The sequence below is a fragment of the Oryx dammah genome, unplaced genomic scaffold (genome assembly GCF_014754425.2).
Source record: "Oryx dammah isolate SB20612 unplaced genomic scaffold, SCBI_Odam_1.1 HiC_scaffold_28, whole genome shotgun sequence".
Classification (NCBI taxonomy): Eukaryota; Metazoa; Chordata; class Mammalia; order Artiodactyla; family Bovidae; genus Oryx; species Oryx dammah.
The window spans coordinates 52,762,987-52,782,117 of NW_024070212.1; the positions used below are offsets into that span (position 1 = coordinate 52,762,987).

The following is a 19,131-nucleotide window of genomic DNA, read 5'->3' on the forward strand; positions in this document are numbered from 1 at the left end:
CAGAGCTCCTGAGTAAATCTAGTGCAACCACTCAGGTAGGCTTGGTATTGATATTGGTGGCCCCAGAAGTCTCCTAGTACTTATTCCCTGTGTAGTCCCCTCCACATTAAGTTCATGTTTAGCCATGTGACTTGACAATGATGTGTCAGCAAACATGACCCAGGGGTGAGAAGTATTCCTGCAACTTTCATTTCCTATTAATATAAGTGAAACTGAATGTGAAAGTAGGACAGGGCTGAAACAGGATTAATGCTGAGAAATCACCTGTTGCTTCTCCAGACCAATGAACTCTGTTGCTTATATCAGGCACCAAGAACTAATTCCAGAAACAGTTTAGTCTTCCTGTGAATTCTATGTAATGAGAGTGTGCTTACAAACTGGAAAAAGTTCATTTCCCTATCCCCTTTTCAGAGGTTCTCTTTTCTTCAGAAACTAATAGACAGTTTCTCTTCTCTAAACTTCTAAATGTAGATAAAAGTCTAGGGTCAAAATAAAATTACTGGCAGCTTTACCACTCAGAGAAGTCTCCAAGTGTCTAGGCTTCACCCCTATTGAAAAATGACCACCCAGAAAGCTAAAGCTTCAGGCTCCCTAACACTTTGGGAGTTTAACCTAGGTTCAGTCTTGGCTAAAGCTATTTCTACTTAGGGAGATAAGAAAAGTTTTATATTATTCTTTCAGATGAGAGAAATTAACTGGTAGCTACCTCAATCATCCAGTGAGATTAGGGTGAACTCTGTAAAGGAAGGCATGGGAAGTTCTGGGTGTCATAGCAAATGGTGCTGCCTCATACTCACTGGAAAACAGGATACTGCTGACCCAGGGAAACATGTCACATACCAACTAAAACAGTGCAAAAGAATCTTACCTGTTCGGCTATAGAAAAAGTGTAACATTTCATGCTACTTACTAGTCACTTTCAGTCTACTTATATGCATGTACCTTTTTACCCTAAAATGAGACAGTCTTCTTTCTTTTGTCCTGTTTCCGTAGTGTAGTGGTTATCACGTTCACCTCACTTTCATAAATTTTTAAATGTGAATCCAAACAGAAGGTTTCAATGGTAAATTAAATGGAAGATTTTGTTCATGAGGGTGATTGTATGTTGATAAGTCACTGTCATATCAATATTTTTAATGAGCTACTCTGATAACACTTCTCCAATTTTCAAAAGGAAACAGATTTTATCTCATATATCTCACTGTTGACATAAATGGCCAGGGTTTTTGTGACTGGCCAAAAAATCACCAGATGCATTAGGATCATCTTTCTCTTTGCTGATGTTAACTGTGTTAACTAGGCACACAGTTATATTGTGGGGATTTTGACATTCCTCCTTCTGAACGCAAAATAACCTGATGAAAACTCTTCATCTGTTTAGACTGGAAATTCTAATTCATCCCATCTCTTCCCTTGCAGGCAAGGCAACATGGCCTCAGAGGCCCACGTGTCAGGCCCAGAGTGTCTCATTGAGAACATTAATGGGTGACTGCTGGTTAATCCAGAAGCTGTGAAGATCCTGTCTGCCATCAGGCAGCCTGTTGTGGTGGTGGCTGTCGTGGGCCTCTACTGCACAGGCAAGTCCTACCTGATGAACAAGCTGGCTGGGAACATCAAGGGTGAGTGACATGGGCAGAGCCCAGCCAAGTCCCTTCTGTCCCCCCACACCCCCAGCGTGCAGCACAGTGATGTGAGGAGAGGAAGTGAGAGACCTGGGAGGGACGTTGAAAGCTACCTTTCAGTCCACAGCTATGTTCTTACCGTCACTACGACCTGTATCAGATCACAGCTCTTTGCACTTTGCCTTAGTTTCTTTTTCAAAAGCACAATTTTTTCCTTTCCTAGAAAGACAGATGTGGTAACAAAAAATAAGTGATGTATGTAATAATAAACCACAAGACATTTACAAAAATATTCATGTAGTGGGAGCATTTCTATTGATCTTTAAGATTTAAACATGTTTAAATCTGTATCGGTGATTCTTATTTCTTTTCCTATTTTTAACTGTTGTTAAGTTACACATGGGCTTCCCCAGTGGCTCAGCAGGTAAAGAATCAGCCTGCAATGCAGAGATGCTGGAGACCCGGGTCTGATCCCTGGGTAGGGAAGACGCCTGGAGGAGGGCATGGCAACCCATGCCAGTATTCTTGCTGGGAAAATCTCATGGTCAGGGGAACCTGGTGGGTTACGGTCCATGGAGTTGCAGAGTCAGACACAGCCGAAACGACTGTGCATGCCCTCGTGCAGGATACATATACATGAAATTTACCACAAAATTTACCATTGTAACATTTTTAAAAATTCTGTGGTATTAAGTAAATTCACACTGTTGTGTAAACATCACTAACATCCATCTCTGTAAATTTCCCCCAACAGGAATTCTATACCCCAATAAACAAAAATGCCCCAGCCTTTGACAACCACAATTCTATATTATCTATAAATTTGACCAGTCTTGGAATCTCATGTAAAGAATCATATATTATTTGTCCTTTAGTGATTGGTTTATTTCACTGAGTGTGATGTCTTCAAGGTCCAACAATGCTGTACCATGTATCAAATTCTCTTCCTTTTTAAGGCTGAGTAATTGTATGTGATACCCATTTGCTTATCCAGTCATCCAGTTTATGGACATTTGGACTGTTTCCTCATTTTGGCTACTGTGAATAATGTTACTAAGAGCATGGGTGTTCAAATACCTGTTCTGTCCCTGCTTTCACTTCTTTTGAGTATACACCAAGAAGTGGAATTGCTGGATCATCTGATAATTCTATGCTAAGCTTTTTAAAGAAATCACCATATTATTTTCCACAGAAACTATACCATTTTACATTTCCACCAGAAACACACAATGGTTCTAATTTCTCCACATTGGTGCCAACATTTGTTATAGTTCTTTTGATAATGGCCATCCTAGTGGGTATGAAGTAGTATCTCATTGTGGTTTTTTAAAGTAAAAAATTTTTTAATATTGTCAAATTCATTCAGTGTCAAATTTTCCAACTTCATTATAAATATAAATTTTCAGGATTCACATAAGCTGTATGCTATGTTTTGTTGCCCTTTTTTTGAAGAACAGTTGATTTACCATATTGTGTTAGTTTTAAGCATACAGCAAAGTGATTCAGCTATATAGACATATATATTTTTTCAGCTTATTTTCCATCATAGTTGTTTTAATACATTGTGGTTTTGCTTTGTACTTCCCTAATGACTGCTAATGTTGAGGATCTTTTCATGTGTTCATGGGTCTTTTGAATAATTTCTCAGGAGAAATGTCTATCAAGTCATTTGCTCATTTTTTAATTGGGTTTACCTTTAATATATTTGTGCTAAATTGTAAGACTTATTTATATATTCTGCATATGAATCCTTTATCAGATTTATGACTAGCAAATATTTCCTCCCAATTTGTGTATTGTCTATTTGACTCTCAATAGTGTCCTTTGATGGGAGAAGGCAATGGCACCCCATTCCAGTACTCTTGCCTGGAAAATCCCATGGGTGGAGGAGCCTGGTAGGCTGCAGTCCATGGGGTCGCTAAGAGTCAAACATGACTGAGCGACTTCACTTTCACGCATTGGAGAAGGAAATGGCAATCCACTCCAGTGCTCTTGCCTGGAGAATCCTAGGGATGGGGGAGCCTGGTGGGCTGCTTTCTATGAGGTCGCCCAGAGTCGAACACGACTGAAATGACTTAGCAGCAGCAGCAGCAGCAGCAGCAGCAGCAGCAGCAGCAATGTCCTTTGATACATAAGTGTTCTAATTTGGATGAAGTCCAACATATATTTTTATTGTTATTTATATTTTTGGTATTATTTCCAAGAAATCTTTGCTAAATGCAATATTGTGAAGTTTTTCTCCTGTATTTTCTTCTACGACCTTCATAGTTTTATTAATAGCTCTTAAGGTCTTTGATCCATTTGGGTTAAATTTTGTAGAAGGAAAGCTTTCTCTCTTTCATTATTGAATGCCGGGGTCCCAACCCAGTGGATCCAGGGAACTCGAAGGGTGGACGGAGTCGGCGAGGAAAGACTTATTTATTTATTAATATAAGATTAGATTAGGAAGAAATAGTGTAGTAAGAAGATTAAGTGGAGGAAGAGGGCTGAATAGCTTGGATTACGCGGAAGACCAATAAAATTCCAGACAAGGAATTTGCACCATCTACGTTGGGCCACCGGCGCTCACTTGAATATCTAAGGGTGCCTCGCCTTAGGCTCCCTTTCGCACGGGTCTTAACAGCCAGGGCAAGTAAGTAGACTTGGCGAGCCTCGGAGCCCCAGATGGAAATTCAGCCTGAAATTAAGGCAAAGGGCAGAGGGAAGGAAAGGGAAAAGAGGAAAGAGAGAGAGACACGGGGGGGAGCCAGATTCCCAAGAAACCAGGCAGAGAGACTAGTCAGAGAAACTGGTCCAGTCCTTTATTGTTCAGAAGGCCTTTTATACTTATGATAAAACACGGAGATCAATGGGTAACAAAGTTATGCAGCGTTAGCAGTCCAGACTCATCAAAACCAGGCTTTTCTCTCTGCTTACCTAATTGTATACACAAGTCTTAGGTAATTTACATCATCTTCCCCAAAAGGGGCCAATTAACATTTTACAGCCTTTTTTCTGATAAGGGTTTGTCAACCAGAAGACTTATTTTTGTTGATCTTCCCAAAGTCTGGTGCCACTCTCAGAAAGCACTAAATAAAGTTACATTCTTACATAGCAAGGACACAAGAGGAGTGCAGTGATATATAACAAAAGAAGTAATTAACTCAAAAGTCTAGTGTTGCTAACATCAAAACTATTATATATCTTTTTCCATATCCCGTTTACATTGATTTACATCCTCCCAGGTGCCTAAAAGATAAAGAATATGGAGGCCTGGCGGCAATCATTGAGTCAACAGTGAAAGTCCTCTACCAATATAATTTTTAACTCTTTAGAAAAGGCTCTGTATCTTTAAGATGCTTTTAAGCTTTGTGCCTCTCGCGGCTGGGGGGCTGTAAGCAATTCACACCTGTTAGGCAAGCTAGAGAGCTATCAGAGGGGGTTTAACTGAAACATCCCTTTCAAATGCAGAAGACTAAAGCCCTGAATTGACTTTTTTCCAGAGAATATCAGAAGAGTGGAAAAGCAGGCAGATTCTTATTTTTTGGGGGGGTGGATGCTCAGGAAATTCCAGGGGGAAAACCTGAGGTCTGATTAGCCTTGCCATCAGAGCTCTTGCCGCATGACCTTGTCACGGGTGGAATTCCTCACGCTGGCTCCCGGCAACTGAATATTATGTTGGCTGAATATTACATTGACTATATATTACGTTGGCTGAATATTATGTTGAATATTATATGACTTCTATTATGTGGAGATTTTCCTTAAATTTCTAGCTTGTTGATTGTTTTCCTCATGAAGAGGTTTTGCATCTTTTTAAGCATTTGATATTCTAATTTCCCTGTTTCTCTGATTGTAAGATTAATACTTGTTGTGGTTTCAGTTCTCCTAAACTTGATTTTGTTAACTTGCATCCCAACTTCCAGAACCACCTGATATTAGAATTCCACCCTCTCTTTTCCCCATGCCCCCTTGCAGGCTTCTCTCTGGGCTCCACAGTGCAGTCTCACATGAACGGCATGTGGATGTGTTGTGTGCCTCATCCCGAGAAGCCAGACTGTACTCTAGTTCTGCTTGATCCCGAGGGCCTGGGGGATGTGGAGAAGGTAAGGAATGAGGTTCCAGTTTGGACTAAGCCCTCGTGTCTGAATGTCCTCTACACTTTTAATTTTCCTTTAAATAAGACCTTTGTTTAACCATGTTTTTTTTTTTTTTTTTTTTTTCCTATTTATAAGCTATGAAACCAAGTTAGGAACCAGGGGTTAGGAAAATATTCATAAGGCAGAATCCTAGAAGAAGAGCATAGTGGTCAGTAGACAGTATCCTAATTAATAAAAAGCTATAAGCTAAGCCAGTTAACACAGATGCATAAAGGGAGTACAGATAAACTCTAAGTGATGAATTTTATCCTGCAAAGAACTTTAGTTAAGGATTTAGGTTCCAAAGCCCTATACCCTTGGCTTTAACTTTAAAGTCTGTCAGTAACTCAGTGACTTTTGTAAATTCTTTGACCTTTTTAACCTCAGCTTCCTGATCTGTAAAACAGGTGTATTAGATCTATATTTGCCTCATAGTATTGTCTGGAGTATTTACAAGGTAAGAAATGGGAAGTGTTAGGTGAACAACAATATCCAACTGAGATAGAAACAAGTATTAGTACCCTAATATTAAGACAATTTTTCTGTAAAAATAAAGAGAAAAATTAAATTTAAATTACATTTAAGACCTTTGACTGTCCACCCACAATGACTATTTGTTTTGCAATTATCTACCAATGATCATAAGAGGGTCTAGTGAGAATCAGGGTAAAACAAAACACATCAGAAAACTATTCAAAGTCATTTTTGCTTGGATTTGGTTTTCTTTGTCACCAGTCTTGAAAGAAAAAAAAAATAACTCTAGTTAAATGAGCATTCTTTTACTACTGCTGATCAGGAAAGTGCCATAAGAATGAAAAACAATCCTGGTAAAATATGTTCTGATTTCCAGGGTGACAACCAGAATGACTCCTGGATCTTTGCCCTAGCAGTACTCCTGAGCATCACTTTTGTGTACAATAGTATGGGAACTATCAACCAGCAGGCATGGACCAACTGCAGTATCCTTTTGGGATCCAAACCACATCAAAGTCAGAGGGGATACCAAATTTAAAAACCAGCTGACTATGAATCCTGGTGAAACAAACACGAGAAATATAAAAAAGAATTCAGTGGCAAGGGGAAAAGCCTATAACCTACTGAAGAACTGATACTTTGGCCACTTGGGTTAAGAACAAAGGAAAAGCAAAGGTTTTGTATGTGGACTAATATAGGATGGCGGGGGTATACTGTTCATTCCTGCCAGTTTTCCTTATTTTGCTACTCGGCTATGTGACGGAGCTGACAGATAGAATCAGGGCAAGATCCTCACCTGGTGTGGATGGTTGAGGATTCAGCTGACTTTGTGAGCTTCTTTCCAGACTTTGTATGGACACTGAGGGATTTCTCACTAGACTAGAAAGCAGATGGACAGTCCATGCAGTGATTTTGGAGCCCGGAAAAATAAAGTCTGACACTGTCTCCACTGTTTCCCCATCTATTTCCCATGAAGTGATGGGACCGGATGCCATTATCTTCATTTTCTGAATGTTGAGCTTTAAGCCAACTTTTTCACTCTCCTCTTTCACTTTCATCAAGAAGCTTTTTAGTTCCTCTTCACTTTCTGCCATAAGGGTGGTGTCATCTGCATATCTGAGGTGATTGATATTTCTCCCGGAAATCTTGATTCCAGCTTGGGCTTCTCCCAGCCCAGCATTTCTCATGATGTACTCTGTATATAAGTTAAATAAGCAGGGTGACAAAATAAACCCTTGACGTACTCCTTTTCCTATTTGGAACCATTCTATTGTTCCATGTCCAGTTCTAACTGCTGCTTCCTGACCTGCATACGGATTACTCAAGAGGCAGGTCAGGTAGTCTGGTATTTCCATTTCTTTCAGAATTTTCCACAGTTTATTGTGATCCACACTGTCAAAGGCTTTGGCATAGTCAAGAAAGCAGAAATAGATGTTTTTCTGGAACTCTCTTGCTTTTACCATGATCCAGCGGATGTTGGCAATTTGATCTCTGGTTCCTCTGCCTTTTCAAAAAACAGCTTGAACATCAGGGAGTTCACGGGTCATGTATTGCTGAAGCCTGGCTTGGAAAATTTTGAGCATTACTTTACTAGCATGTGAGATGAGTGCAATTGTGCGGTAGTTTGAGCATTCTTTGGCATTGCCTTATCCTTGGGATTGGAATGAAAACTGACATTTTCCAGTCCTGTGGCCACTGCTGAGTTTTCCAAATTTGCTGGCATATTGAGTGCAGCACTTTCACAACATCATCTTTCAGGATTTGAAACAGCTCAACTGGAATTCAGTCACCTCCACTAGCTTTGTTCATAGTGATGCTTTCTAAGGCCCACTTGACTTCACATTCCAGGATGTCTGGCTCTAGATGAGTGATCACACCATCATGATTATCTGGGTCATGAAGATCTTTTTTGTACAGTTCTTCCGTGTATGCTTGTCACCTCTTCTTAATATCTTCTGCTTCTGTTTGGTCCATACCATTTCTGTCCTTTATTGAGCCCATCTTTGCATGAAATGTTCCCTTGGTATCTCTGATTTTCTTGAAGAGATCTCTAGTCTTTGCCATTCTGTTCTTTTCCTCTATTTCTTTGCACTGATTGCTGAAGAAGGCTTTCTTATCTCTTCTTGCTATTCTCCAGAACGCTGCATTCAGATGCTTATATCTTTCCTTTTCTCCTTTGTTTTTCACCTCTCTTCTTTTCACAGCTATTTGTAAGGTCTCCCCAGACAGCCATTTTGCTTTCTTGCATTTCTTTTCCATGGGGATGGTCTTGATCCCTGTCTTCTGGACAATCTCACGAACTTCATTCTATAGTTCATCAGGCACTCTATCTATCAGATCTAGGCCCTTAAATCTATTTCTCACTTCCATTGTATAATCATAAGGGATTTGATTTAGGTCATACCTGAATGGTCTAGTGGTTTTCCCTACTTACTTCAATTTGAGTCTGAATTTGGTAATAAGGAGTTCATGATCTGAGCCACAGTCAGCTCCTGGTCTTGTTTTTGCTGACTGTATAGAGCTTCTCCATCTTGGCTGCAAAGAATATAATCAATCTGATTTCGGTGTTGACCATCTGGTGATGTCCATGTGTAGAGTCTTCTCTTGTGTTGTTGGAAGAGGGTGTTTGCTATGACCAGTGCATTTTCTTGGCAAAACTCTATTAGTCTTTGCCCTGCTTCATTCCGCACTCCAAGGCCAAATTTGCCTGTTACTCCAGGTGTTTCTTGACTTTCTCCTTTTGCATTCCAGTCCCCTATAATGAAAAGGACATCTTTTTTGGTGTTAGTTCTAAAAGGTCTTGTAGGTCTTCATAAAACCGTTCAACTTCAGCTTCTTCAGCATTACTGGTTGGGGCATAGACTTGGATAATTGTGATATTGAATGGTTTGCCTTGGAGACGAACAGAGATCATTCTGTCATTTTTGAGATTGCATCCAAGTATTGTATTTCGGACTCTTTTGTTGACCATGATAGCTACTCCATTTCTTCTGAGGGATTCCTGCCCGTTGTAGTAGATATAATGGTCATCTGAGTTAAATTCGCCCATTCCAGTCCATTTTAGTTCGCTGATTCCTAGAATGTCGACGTTTACCCTTGCCATCTCTTGTTTGACCACTTCCAATTTGCCTTGATTCATGGACCTGACATTCCAGGTTCCTATGCAACATTGCTCTTTACAGCATCGGACCTTGCTTCTATCACCAGTCACATCCACAGCTGGGTATTGTTTTTGCTTTGGCTCCATCCCTTCATTCTTTCTGGACTTATTTCTCCACTGATCTCCAGTAGCATATTGGGCACCTACTGACCTGGGGAGTTCCTCTTTCAGTATCCTATCATTTTGCCTTTTTATACTGTTCATGGGGTTCTCAAGGCAAGAATACTGAAGTGGTTTGCCATTCCCTTCTCCAGTGGACCACATTCTATCAGACCTCTCCACCATGACCCACCCATGTTGGTTTGCCCCACGGGCATGGCTTGGTTTCACTGAGTTAGACAAGGCTGTGGTCCTAGTGTGATTAGTTTGACTAGTTTTCTGTGAGTATGGTTTCAATGTGTCTGCCCTCTGATGCCCTCTTGCAACACCTACCATCTTACTTGGGTTTCTCTTACCTTGGTTGTGGGGTATCTCTTCACGGCTGCTCCAGCAAATCATAGCCGCTGCTCCTTACCTTGGAGGAGGGGTATCTCCTGACCTTCAACGTGAGATAGCTCCTCTAGGCCCTCCTGCACCCGCGCAGCCACCGCTCCTCGTGTTGTTCCTCCCGGCCGCCGCATAGATTAGGGGTATGATTTATCAAAGTTAAAAAGTAAGCATGGCTGTCCTATTGAGATATAAGATGCAGGAATTTTGCTATCTGTTCTTCCTTCCATTACTCTTTAAAATGTGCATTTAAAATACTTTATATCATTTATTTATATAGTTTTAATTAAAGTATCATTGATTCACAATGTTGTCTTTGTGTCAGGTGTACAGGAAGTGATTCAGGGAGAGAGAGGGAGAGAATGTGCAAAACAATATCTAATATATAGATAAATATTGTTTTTAAGATTTTTTCCATTATAGGTTATTTCTTTCAAAAAAGAAGAAGCAGGGTATGTTAAACAACATTTGTGTGACCTGGAAATGACCCTGTGGTTTCGGGCAAAAGTGATGAAGGAGAAACAAAGGCAGTAATTGTTCAAGATGAGCCCCAAAGGAGATTGTAGCAGATGGGGTCAAGATGAAAGAGGTAGATGTTTTGATGAAGTTGGGAACTCTAGATTACTGGACAGAGAGTGGACATTGTGGAGAGATGGGTTTGGATTTATAAATTTGGTGGTGAGAATTAGAAGTTTTCTTCAGTGGGGGGGGGGTAGACTCTTCCTTAACATGACCCTAGAGGAGGAGGATCAGCAGCCTGCATGATCACTGCTTCCAAGCAAATGTCCTGAACAACACTCACTGTAGTTCTGTCCTGCCAGGCGGTTCATCAAGTAGGACTTTCTGGTCCGATAGAGCCCTGCAATGCCCACCACCACCACAGGCTGAGATATCTGCTCAAGAATCTTCAGTGCTCTGAGTCTTACTGACAATTGACTTTTCTGGTTTTCCATCAGACAGAAGGGGTCCATTACAATGGATCCAGATGCCATTGGAAACTAACCCAGAGGAACAACTCAGTAAAACACAAGATCCGGAAGTCATCTCTCATGGTGCACATCAGCCTTCTGCTTGGAGAAACTGTACATCAATTCTCTATTCTTTGTATGTTTCTGAAAAGTAAGTATTCAGCCTAGTGTGCTAAGGCCTGTATATTACCTCATGGATACTTAATGAACCCTAAAGCAACCTGTCCATGAGAAGCATGCAGTGAATAGAATGAGAACACAAAGCACTGATGATGGAGCCTTGAGACCACAGGCATTTGAGGGATATTAGGGGCAGAAGGGACATGAAGGGAATGAGGAGTGAGCAGACAGCATCTCTGGCATTCCAGAATGATTTGATCACTCAGTAACTGCACAAATATTTATTGAGAACCTACCTTGTGCTGGACACTGTCCTAGGCACTCAGAAGCAAACAGTGAACAAAATGGAGACAAATCCCTGCCTTGTGGAGCTCTCTTCTAGTGGGGGAGGCAGATAATATAGAACGTGAAAAAACTAAACACACATATGTTTACTAGAGAATGATAAATACTAAGAAAAAGTGAGCAGGGAATGGTGTTTAGTATATCGGGGGTTGAATTTACATAGAGTTTAATCTGGGAAGAACTTGTGGACATAGCAAAAATGAATGTGATCAGTGTTCTCAGTGAGAACAGATGCAGGGAATCGGTGGGTGCAGGAACAGGCTGGAGGAGAAGTGACTGTGAGAGAAAGAAATTGAGATAAAGATAGCCATCCTCTTTCAAACGTAACAGGACCATAGCAGTGTAAAGTACCTAATAAAGTTATACATGTAAAAATTATTTTATTATCTGAAATTATAAGACTTTTAAAAAAATTATTTGAACTGAGAGGGAAGAGAAGCAAGCCATGTATATTCTAAGGCCTACCTAGATATGTCAGAGTCTCCCAGCTGGGCCAAGCTCTCATAAATTTTTTCATCAACGTGATTGGGTGTTTCATGATCTCAAAAGACAGACAGCTGCCAGAGACATTTAACCATAATTTTGTTTTCTGAAAGACAATACTAAAGACAAGACCACCACATGTTATCATACTTAAGTAACTGTGTGATGACTGAGAAGATTAATTTCTGTGGACCTCAGGTTTCTCTTCTGTAAAATGGTGACACGAAGAGTAAAGTCCATCTGTCATTAGGGCCATTAGACTGGTTAAATATCTCATGAGGCTTCAGTTCTGTTCAGTCGCTCAGTCATGTCCGACTCTTTGCAACCTGATGAATCATAGCACGCCAGGCCTCCCTGTCCATCACCAACTCCCGGAGTCCACTCAAAATCACGTCCATCGAGTCGGTGTCATCCTCTGTCATCCCCTTCTCCTCCTGCCCCCAATCCCTCCCAGCACCAGAGTCTTTTCCAATGAGTCAACTCTTCTCATGAGGTCGTCAAAGTATTGGAGTTTCAGCTTTAGCATCAGTCCTTCCAATGGACACCCAGAACTGATGCTGACAATATTATTCTTTTTTTAAGCCATTAACAATGTTGTGATAGTGTCAGGTGGACAGCAAAGGGACTCTGCCAAGCATATACATGTATCCATTCTCCCTCAAACTCCCCTCCCATCCAGGCTGCCACATAACACTGAGCACAGTTCTGTGTGCTATACAGGAGGTCCTTGTTGGTTATCCATTTTAAATACAGCAGTGTGTATAAGTCCATCCCAAACTCCCTAACTTTATCTTCCCCATATCCTTCCCTACTGGCATCCATAAGTTCATTCTCTATACAATACTCTTAAAACTATGCTGGTGCATAGCAAATTCTATATAAGTATTGCTTTACAATTGAGTGTCTCGGAAGACAGGGAGGGTTACTTCTGAATGAAAGTGGAGGCATGGCTTGAAACCATAACAGTTCCCTCTCTAATTACAAGCAAGTGGGAGGACACAGCCCAAGAGGAAGAGGAGCAGGCTGGGGAGATCCAGTGGGAACAGCTGAGAGGCAGGACGGTGATGGGGGAGAGTCAGGCTGGAGGAGCTCAGAGCTGCCCTGCGAAGTCCAAGTATAGGTTTTGGAGTTGGGCTGCCAGAGTTCAAATCACAGGGCTCATGTCACTTATTTTCTGTTGAGACCCTGAAAATGAACTTAACTCCGTAAGCCACCATTTTCTTATCAATGTTGTAGGAAAAATGATAATTCCTACCTGATTCATTACTGTACAGTTGATAACATATAGACTCTCAGAAATTTAAAAACTTTTCCTCTGTTAACGTACTGTTTCAACAGAGAACAAGTTAGACAATGTGGTCTAATGTATCAGTGCTTTACATAAGCTGCAAATTGCCAAGAATTGTAAGGTATCTAAAAATCCTTCTGTCAGAAGAAAGGTGTGATTTTTTTTTTAAACATAATGCCTCTCTAAAATTTATCTTTTTTTTTTTTTTAATCTAGAGTGGACTAGGAGCAGAGTTGGGAGAATAGAATGATCTTTTACTTCTGTGTTATATGAGAATTAATAAAGGGATGCCACTCATATTGAGTCAGCTGGCCAGAAGGAAGAGCTCTCATGTAATACGTTTGGAGGTCATTTATAAGAAGAACTGTCATTACAGACCCAAAGGGAAAAATCTTCAACAAGGGAGTCATCAGTGACAGTCCCCAACAGGAAAAGACATACATCGCATCTCCTAGAAGAATTGACTCCCCAGCAACTCAGCCAATGAGGACGAGTCATCACCGTGAACTCTTATTTTTTACCAAGGACTTGTTTTGAAAATAATCTTTCCCAACTCCTTCCTTTTCTCCATTAAATAATGTTCTTTGTTAGATTTGTCCATGGCTTTTCTATAGCTTGCTATTCTGGAATTAGACTTCCTTTGCTATTCCTGAATAAACTCACTTTTACTTGAAAAATAACTGCTTAATTTTAAGGTGAGCAGCTATAAACAAGAGGAATTGTAGATTACTGATAAAACTTTGTATAGGAGCTCTAGAGTTTATAATGTTTTTTTTTTTTTCATTCAAAGTACACTGAGGTACCTAAACCAGAAACTTCAAAACTACCCAAGTAGAAGGAAATAGTAGTATTAGATGGTAGAAGATGTCCAATGTTTCTCAAAGGTTATTGTTCAGGAGAGTTATCTAAAGTGAGAGTTAAAAGTACAGCAATTGTATTTTCAGCTAATACCACAAGTTATTTTGAGGCAGTAACTGAATGGGCCAGGTATTAAAACGGCACATGATAAACCAACACAATTAGACCTTAACATATTATTTATAGTTGATTAGTGAGAAGGAAATTGAATCATTCTGTATAATAGAGTTGTGTAGTATTTGAGATGCTAAATATTTTTTAAAACATTTTATTTCATATTGGAGTACAGCTGATTAACAATGTTGTGATAGTTTCAGGTGGACAGCAGAGGAACTCTGTCATACATATACATGCATCCATTCTCCCACAAACTTCTCTCCAACCTAGGCTGCCTCATAACATTGAGGAGAGTTCCATGTGCTATACAGTAGGACCTCATGAGTTAGCCATTTTAAATATTGCAGTGAGTACATGTTGGTCCCAAACTTCTTAACGATCCATTCCTCCCATTCTTTCCCCATGGAATATGAAATATTTTTAATAGAAAAATAATCCTGTCTGTGTTTTAAGATTTAAATAGTCTATATGTTAAGGGCCTTCTTTTCTCTCTGTTTTTTTTTTTTCCCAATGCCCAACAAGGAATAGTCAGGATCCAGTCAGAGTCGGGGGGGTGGGGGCAGGGGAAGCAACCTCAGCCAGTGCCTCTGGGAAGAGGTAGGCATTGGGTCATGCATTCCTAGGAAGGACTTCAGCCCCCTCTCCTCAGAAGAGTTAGGATGCACACCCCCTTATTCCATGGTGGGCTCTTTTCTGCACTCCTGGATGGATGCCAGAGGAGGAGCATCCATCCAGGACACGGTGCACAGGCTGTTGCTTCCCAACTGCCTCATGTCCAAACTGAGATGCTGAGCATCATGAGGAAAGCTCCTTGCAGGCTTCTCATCCTTTGCTCCTTCCATGACCCCTTGCCTCCCTTCCCGAATTGTGGGCTCTGTGCTGGGGGATTTATTGCTTTTTCTAGTCAACCAAAAAGTGTTTACAAGTAAATTTTAGGAGTGTACTTGCTTTGTGTGTATTCTGCAGCCAGGGAACTATTTCTCAGCTTTGCTTATTTCTGGAGCCCCTCCTGTATTTGGTTCTAGGAAAAATGCTTCTATTTAGAAACAGAAAATGGAGCAGGATGTTACACCCATCCCGTTATGGACTGGGTTGATAAAAACAGAGGAAATCAAGTCTAAACCACATGGCCTTTTTTGGAGAGGTTAGTTGTTATCTTCTTATATGTTTACCCATTTAAAAAATGTGGTTGTTGCCCTTTCCTTACTGATTTATGAGGGCTTGTTAGATTGAGCCTAAAGAAACTCTTTGTGTGTCTATAACTAGGTGACTGTCCCTTCTCTTTATGCTTTGTTCAAAACTTTGCTATGAATCAATGATTATCTTTTAACTCATTTTCCATTTCTTTAAATCGACCAAGTCAATCAAAATTATTTAGATATTTGGATATCAGGCCCTGATTCTTTGGTAATAACCTTATTTTTAAACTTTTCTTGATTGAAACTACTGTGACATATACTTCAAGGATTAACCACCCTTACATGAAGTTTTTTTCCATGTGCTTATCAGGAATTATCAGCTCATTTAACAACTCACCTGAGATCCATCATATCTATAGACGGTAACAACATCTAAATAGTGGGAACGCTAAACAAAGGAGAAGTTCTAGCAAAATCCTTAAATTTTCAGAGAAAATTATCTTCGATTTCCTTTTGTTGTTGAAGTATCTCTTTTTGTAATTCATTGGCTTTCCTTTTAAATCCTTTAGTAAGCATTTTTTTTTCTGTATCTGTAAAAAGAAGACAATGCCCTGTTGAAAATATCCAACTATCAGAATTTTATATCTAACAACTACAGGAGCTCAGCACCTGTGTCTATTTCTATATGGCCTTAGATGCTTTTTGATGAGCTTGTCCAATATTTCTAAACGTTTGCATGTGGGTTGGTAGAGAGAGTATTCAGAATTTATAGCTTCTCAGGATTGACCTAAATCAGTGACCCCAACCTTTTAGGCACCAGGAACCAATTTCTCGGAAGACAATCTTTCCACAGACCAGAGTAGGGGAGAATGGTTTCAGGATGATTCAAGCATATTGTATCGGTGTGCACACTATTCCCATTATTATTACATCATGATATATAATGAAATAATTACACAACTCACTATAAAGCAGAATCAGAGGGAGCCCCGAGCTTGTTTTCCTGCAACTAGATGGTTGCATCTGAGGGGATGGGAGACAGTGATCCTGAAGTGTGTTGCTTATGTCCAGTCTACTAGGCAATCTCATTTCAATTGCTGTTACTGCAAAGAACCCTGCTTCATGAAGACAGGATGTTGAAATGGAAGCAGGCTTTTCAGTGCTTCTGTGGCAACCTCAGGATATTTCACTTTGACGTTAATCTGGAAAGTGTTTGACATTTGAAGCTGTCTCAAACATACTTTTAAGGCCACTGTCATTTGGGATTTCATGCAAATTCATCCTGTTCTAGCACGGATAAAGTTGATTCATTTGGTTTATTCACAAATGGCTCTCGGATCCTTTCCTTTCCAGTTTAGGGGTCTTTTGTGTTTGGGAAGTGATGTTCAATCTGTTTTGAAAGCTGAAATAGGTGTTCACACACTGGTTGGGAGAAAGAAGGCCCTGGCTTAGTCTTTTTCAAAATCTCTGCTAATGTTTGAAACGTCAAAAATCCCAGTGTTCATTCATCATCTACATACTTACAGTATGCCTTTGAATGCAGCCATTTTATCTGCTGACTTGAACACAGTTGTCATTCTCCCATGAAGTTGACAGATTGAGTTTATTGAATATGTCACACAAAGTAAGAAAGTTTGGGTCACAACCCATTTTGTGTCACTGAAATGTGCTGCCAATGGTGACTGTCTTTCTAAAAGGAATCTCTGGAGCAGCTCTCTTAACTCAAAAACTCTGGCCAGGGACCTACCTTTAGAAAGCTATCCCACTTTTGTGTATAAGAGGAGATGTGTGTGCTCTGCATCTGTTTCCTCACAGAGCTGGGCAAACAGACATGAGCTAAGGGCAGATACTTTAATGTGGTTGACAATTTTAATCACATCGTGCAAAATGTTGTTACGTTCAGGTGACATTTTTCATCTAGCCAGCATTTTTCTAAGGATAACACAGTGTGTAGACTCACATTCAGAAGCGAGCTCTTTGACCTGAATAGTGAATCGAGAAAGCCATTCAGTCATGGCAGACACTCCGTCCGTGCACGTACCAACACAAATGCCCGATTCAGGTGTCCTGATATGTAATCATTCAAAGACTTGAATAGTTCTGTGGCTGTGGTGTTGGCTGGCAGCAAAACTGCACATAACATATCCGCATGCACATCCTCTGAGAAATAGATTCCTCAAAAACAAGATTGTTGCTTTGTTGTCAACATTCACAGACTTGTCAGCCTGGATTGCATACCACCGTGACTCATTAACCTCTAACAATTGTGCCTCAATATCCTCTGCTGTTTCATCAATTTGTCTAGTTATAGTGCTAGCCAAAAGAGGAACACGTGCCACCTTCTGAACTTCAGCCTCTCCTAAAAGTTCCTGACAAATGTCCTTGGCAGTTGGCAGGATCAACTCTTCACTAACTCTTCTTAGCTCTAGCATGTGGTTAGCCACTAAGAACGATGCTTTCAGTGCAGACACGTTTGATGCAGTGGTGGCCTTCAATAATTGCTTCTGTTCCTCTTGTTCACATTTTTTTCTTTTGAAAAACTGCTTGTCCTAAAAGCTTGTCCTTTAATTGAGGGCTTGGTTTCTATGTGGTGAATCAGTTTTGAAGGATTCATGGTTTCGGTGTGTAGCTGGTCACTACATATTAGGCAAAGTGGGTGGAGAATGTGAACCACCTGTTGTATGGACCTGTAATTTAAGTAGGACTTTTGGTATTTTCTTTTAAATGCAACTTTCATTTTGTTGGCAGTCTTACAGGCTTCTGCTGTCTCATCATTGGGTCTTTACCCCTTTCCAAAGAAGCTCTCCAGTGATTTTTTTTTTTAATTTATTTTATCTAGGCTTAGCTTGTGAGCTCACCAAAACTGTGATTGAGACAAGTGAGCAGTGTGGAAAAGAGCGGGGACAGAAGTGGTAATTAAAATAATCAGTGGGCCATGTATGGACTAAAATAAGTGTTGGATTCTTCCTTGAAACCTGCCACCAGATGTACAATTGAAGTACATCAACTCACTTGCCAATATAGAACCTGCCACTAGATGCAGCTTAATTGTCGCTTGCCACTCACTGATAGGCAATGGCAACCCACTCCAGTACTCTTGCCTGGAAAATCCCATGGACGGAGGAGCCTGGTAGGCTGCAGTCCATGGGGTCACTAAGAGTCGGACACGACTGAGCGACTTTACTTTCCTTTCACTTTCACTCACTGATAGGGTTTTGATATGAGTCTGCCAGCAACTGATTTATGATGGCTCTGTGCAGTCAAACCTCTCTGCTAATGATAATCTGAATTTGCAGTCACTCCCCAGCAACACTGCTTCAGCTCCAGCTCAGATCATCAGGCATTAGATTCTCATAAGGAACATGCAACCTAGATCCCTTGTATGCACAGTTCATGGTAGGGTTCAGGCTCCTCTGAGAATCTAATGCCACCACTGATCTGACATGAGGCAGAGTTCAGGCAGCAACGTGAGTGATGGGGAGTAGCTGTAAATACAGATGAGTCTTTGCTCACTTGCTCACCACTTACCTCCTGCTGTGTGGCCCAGTTGCTAATAGGCCATAGGCTGCTACCAGTCTGTGCCTGTGGGCTGCGGACCCAAGCTCTACACCATCTCCCTGGGCAGGGAGGATCTGTGCCTCAGTCAGGCCTTAAAGTTATACCAGTAATGTGTTCCAGCCCTAAGAATGCACTCTGAGAGGGAATGTAGGTGAATTCTGAATATTTCTGAGTTCCCCTGAGATAAAATGACCACACTCATGTCACAAATAATGAGATCTGCTGACCCTCTTTAGGACACTGACTATCAAACTCTAGGTTTGAACCAAGAATATATTTACTCTAGGTGTGTAAAATGAATCAGGCAGATCTGGAAACAAATACAGCAAATTTTAGAGCTTTCAGCATCCCATATATCATACCAGGCACAATGTGATATCTTCAAGAGCGGATGG

The 19,131-nt window shown here is 40.6% G+C and overlaps 1 protein-coding gene across 1 annotated transcript in view; it reads left to right on the forward strand.

Moving 5' to 3' along the window:
- Positions 1-1,429: 1,429 nt before the first annotated feature.
- Positions 1,430-19,131, forward strand: part of LOC120856542 (guanylate-binding protein 7-like) — a 105,414-nt gene continuing 87,712 nt past the window's right edge. Inside the window, 5 exon segments of the mRNA XM_040231919.1 lie at positions 1,430-1,619; positions 5,580-5,707; positions 6,591-6,694; positions 6,961-7,023; positions 7,025-7,090. Of these exon segments, the coding sequence (XP_040087853.1) occupies positions 1,430-1,619; positions 5,580-5,707; positions 6,591-6,694; positions 6,961-7,023; positions 7,025-7,090 (551 nt within the window).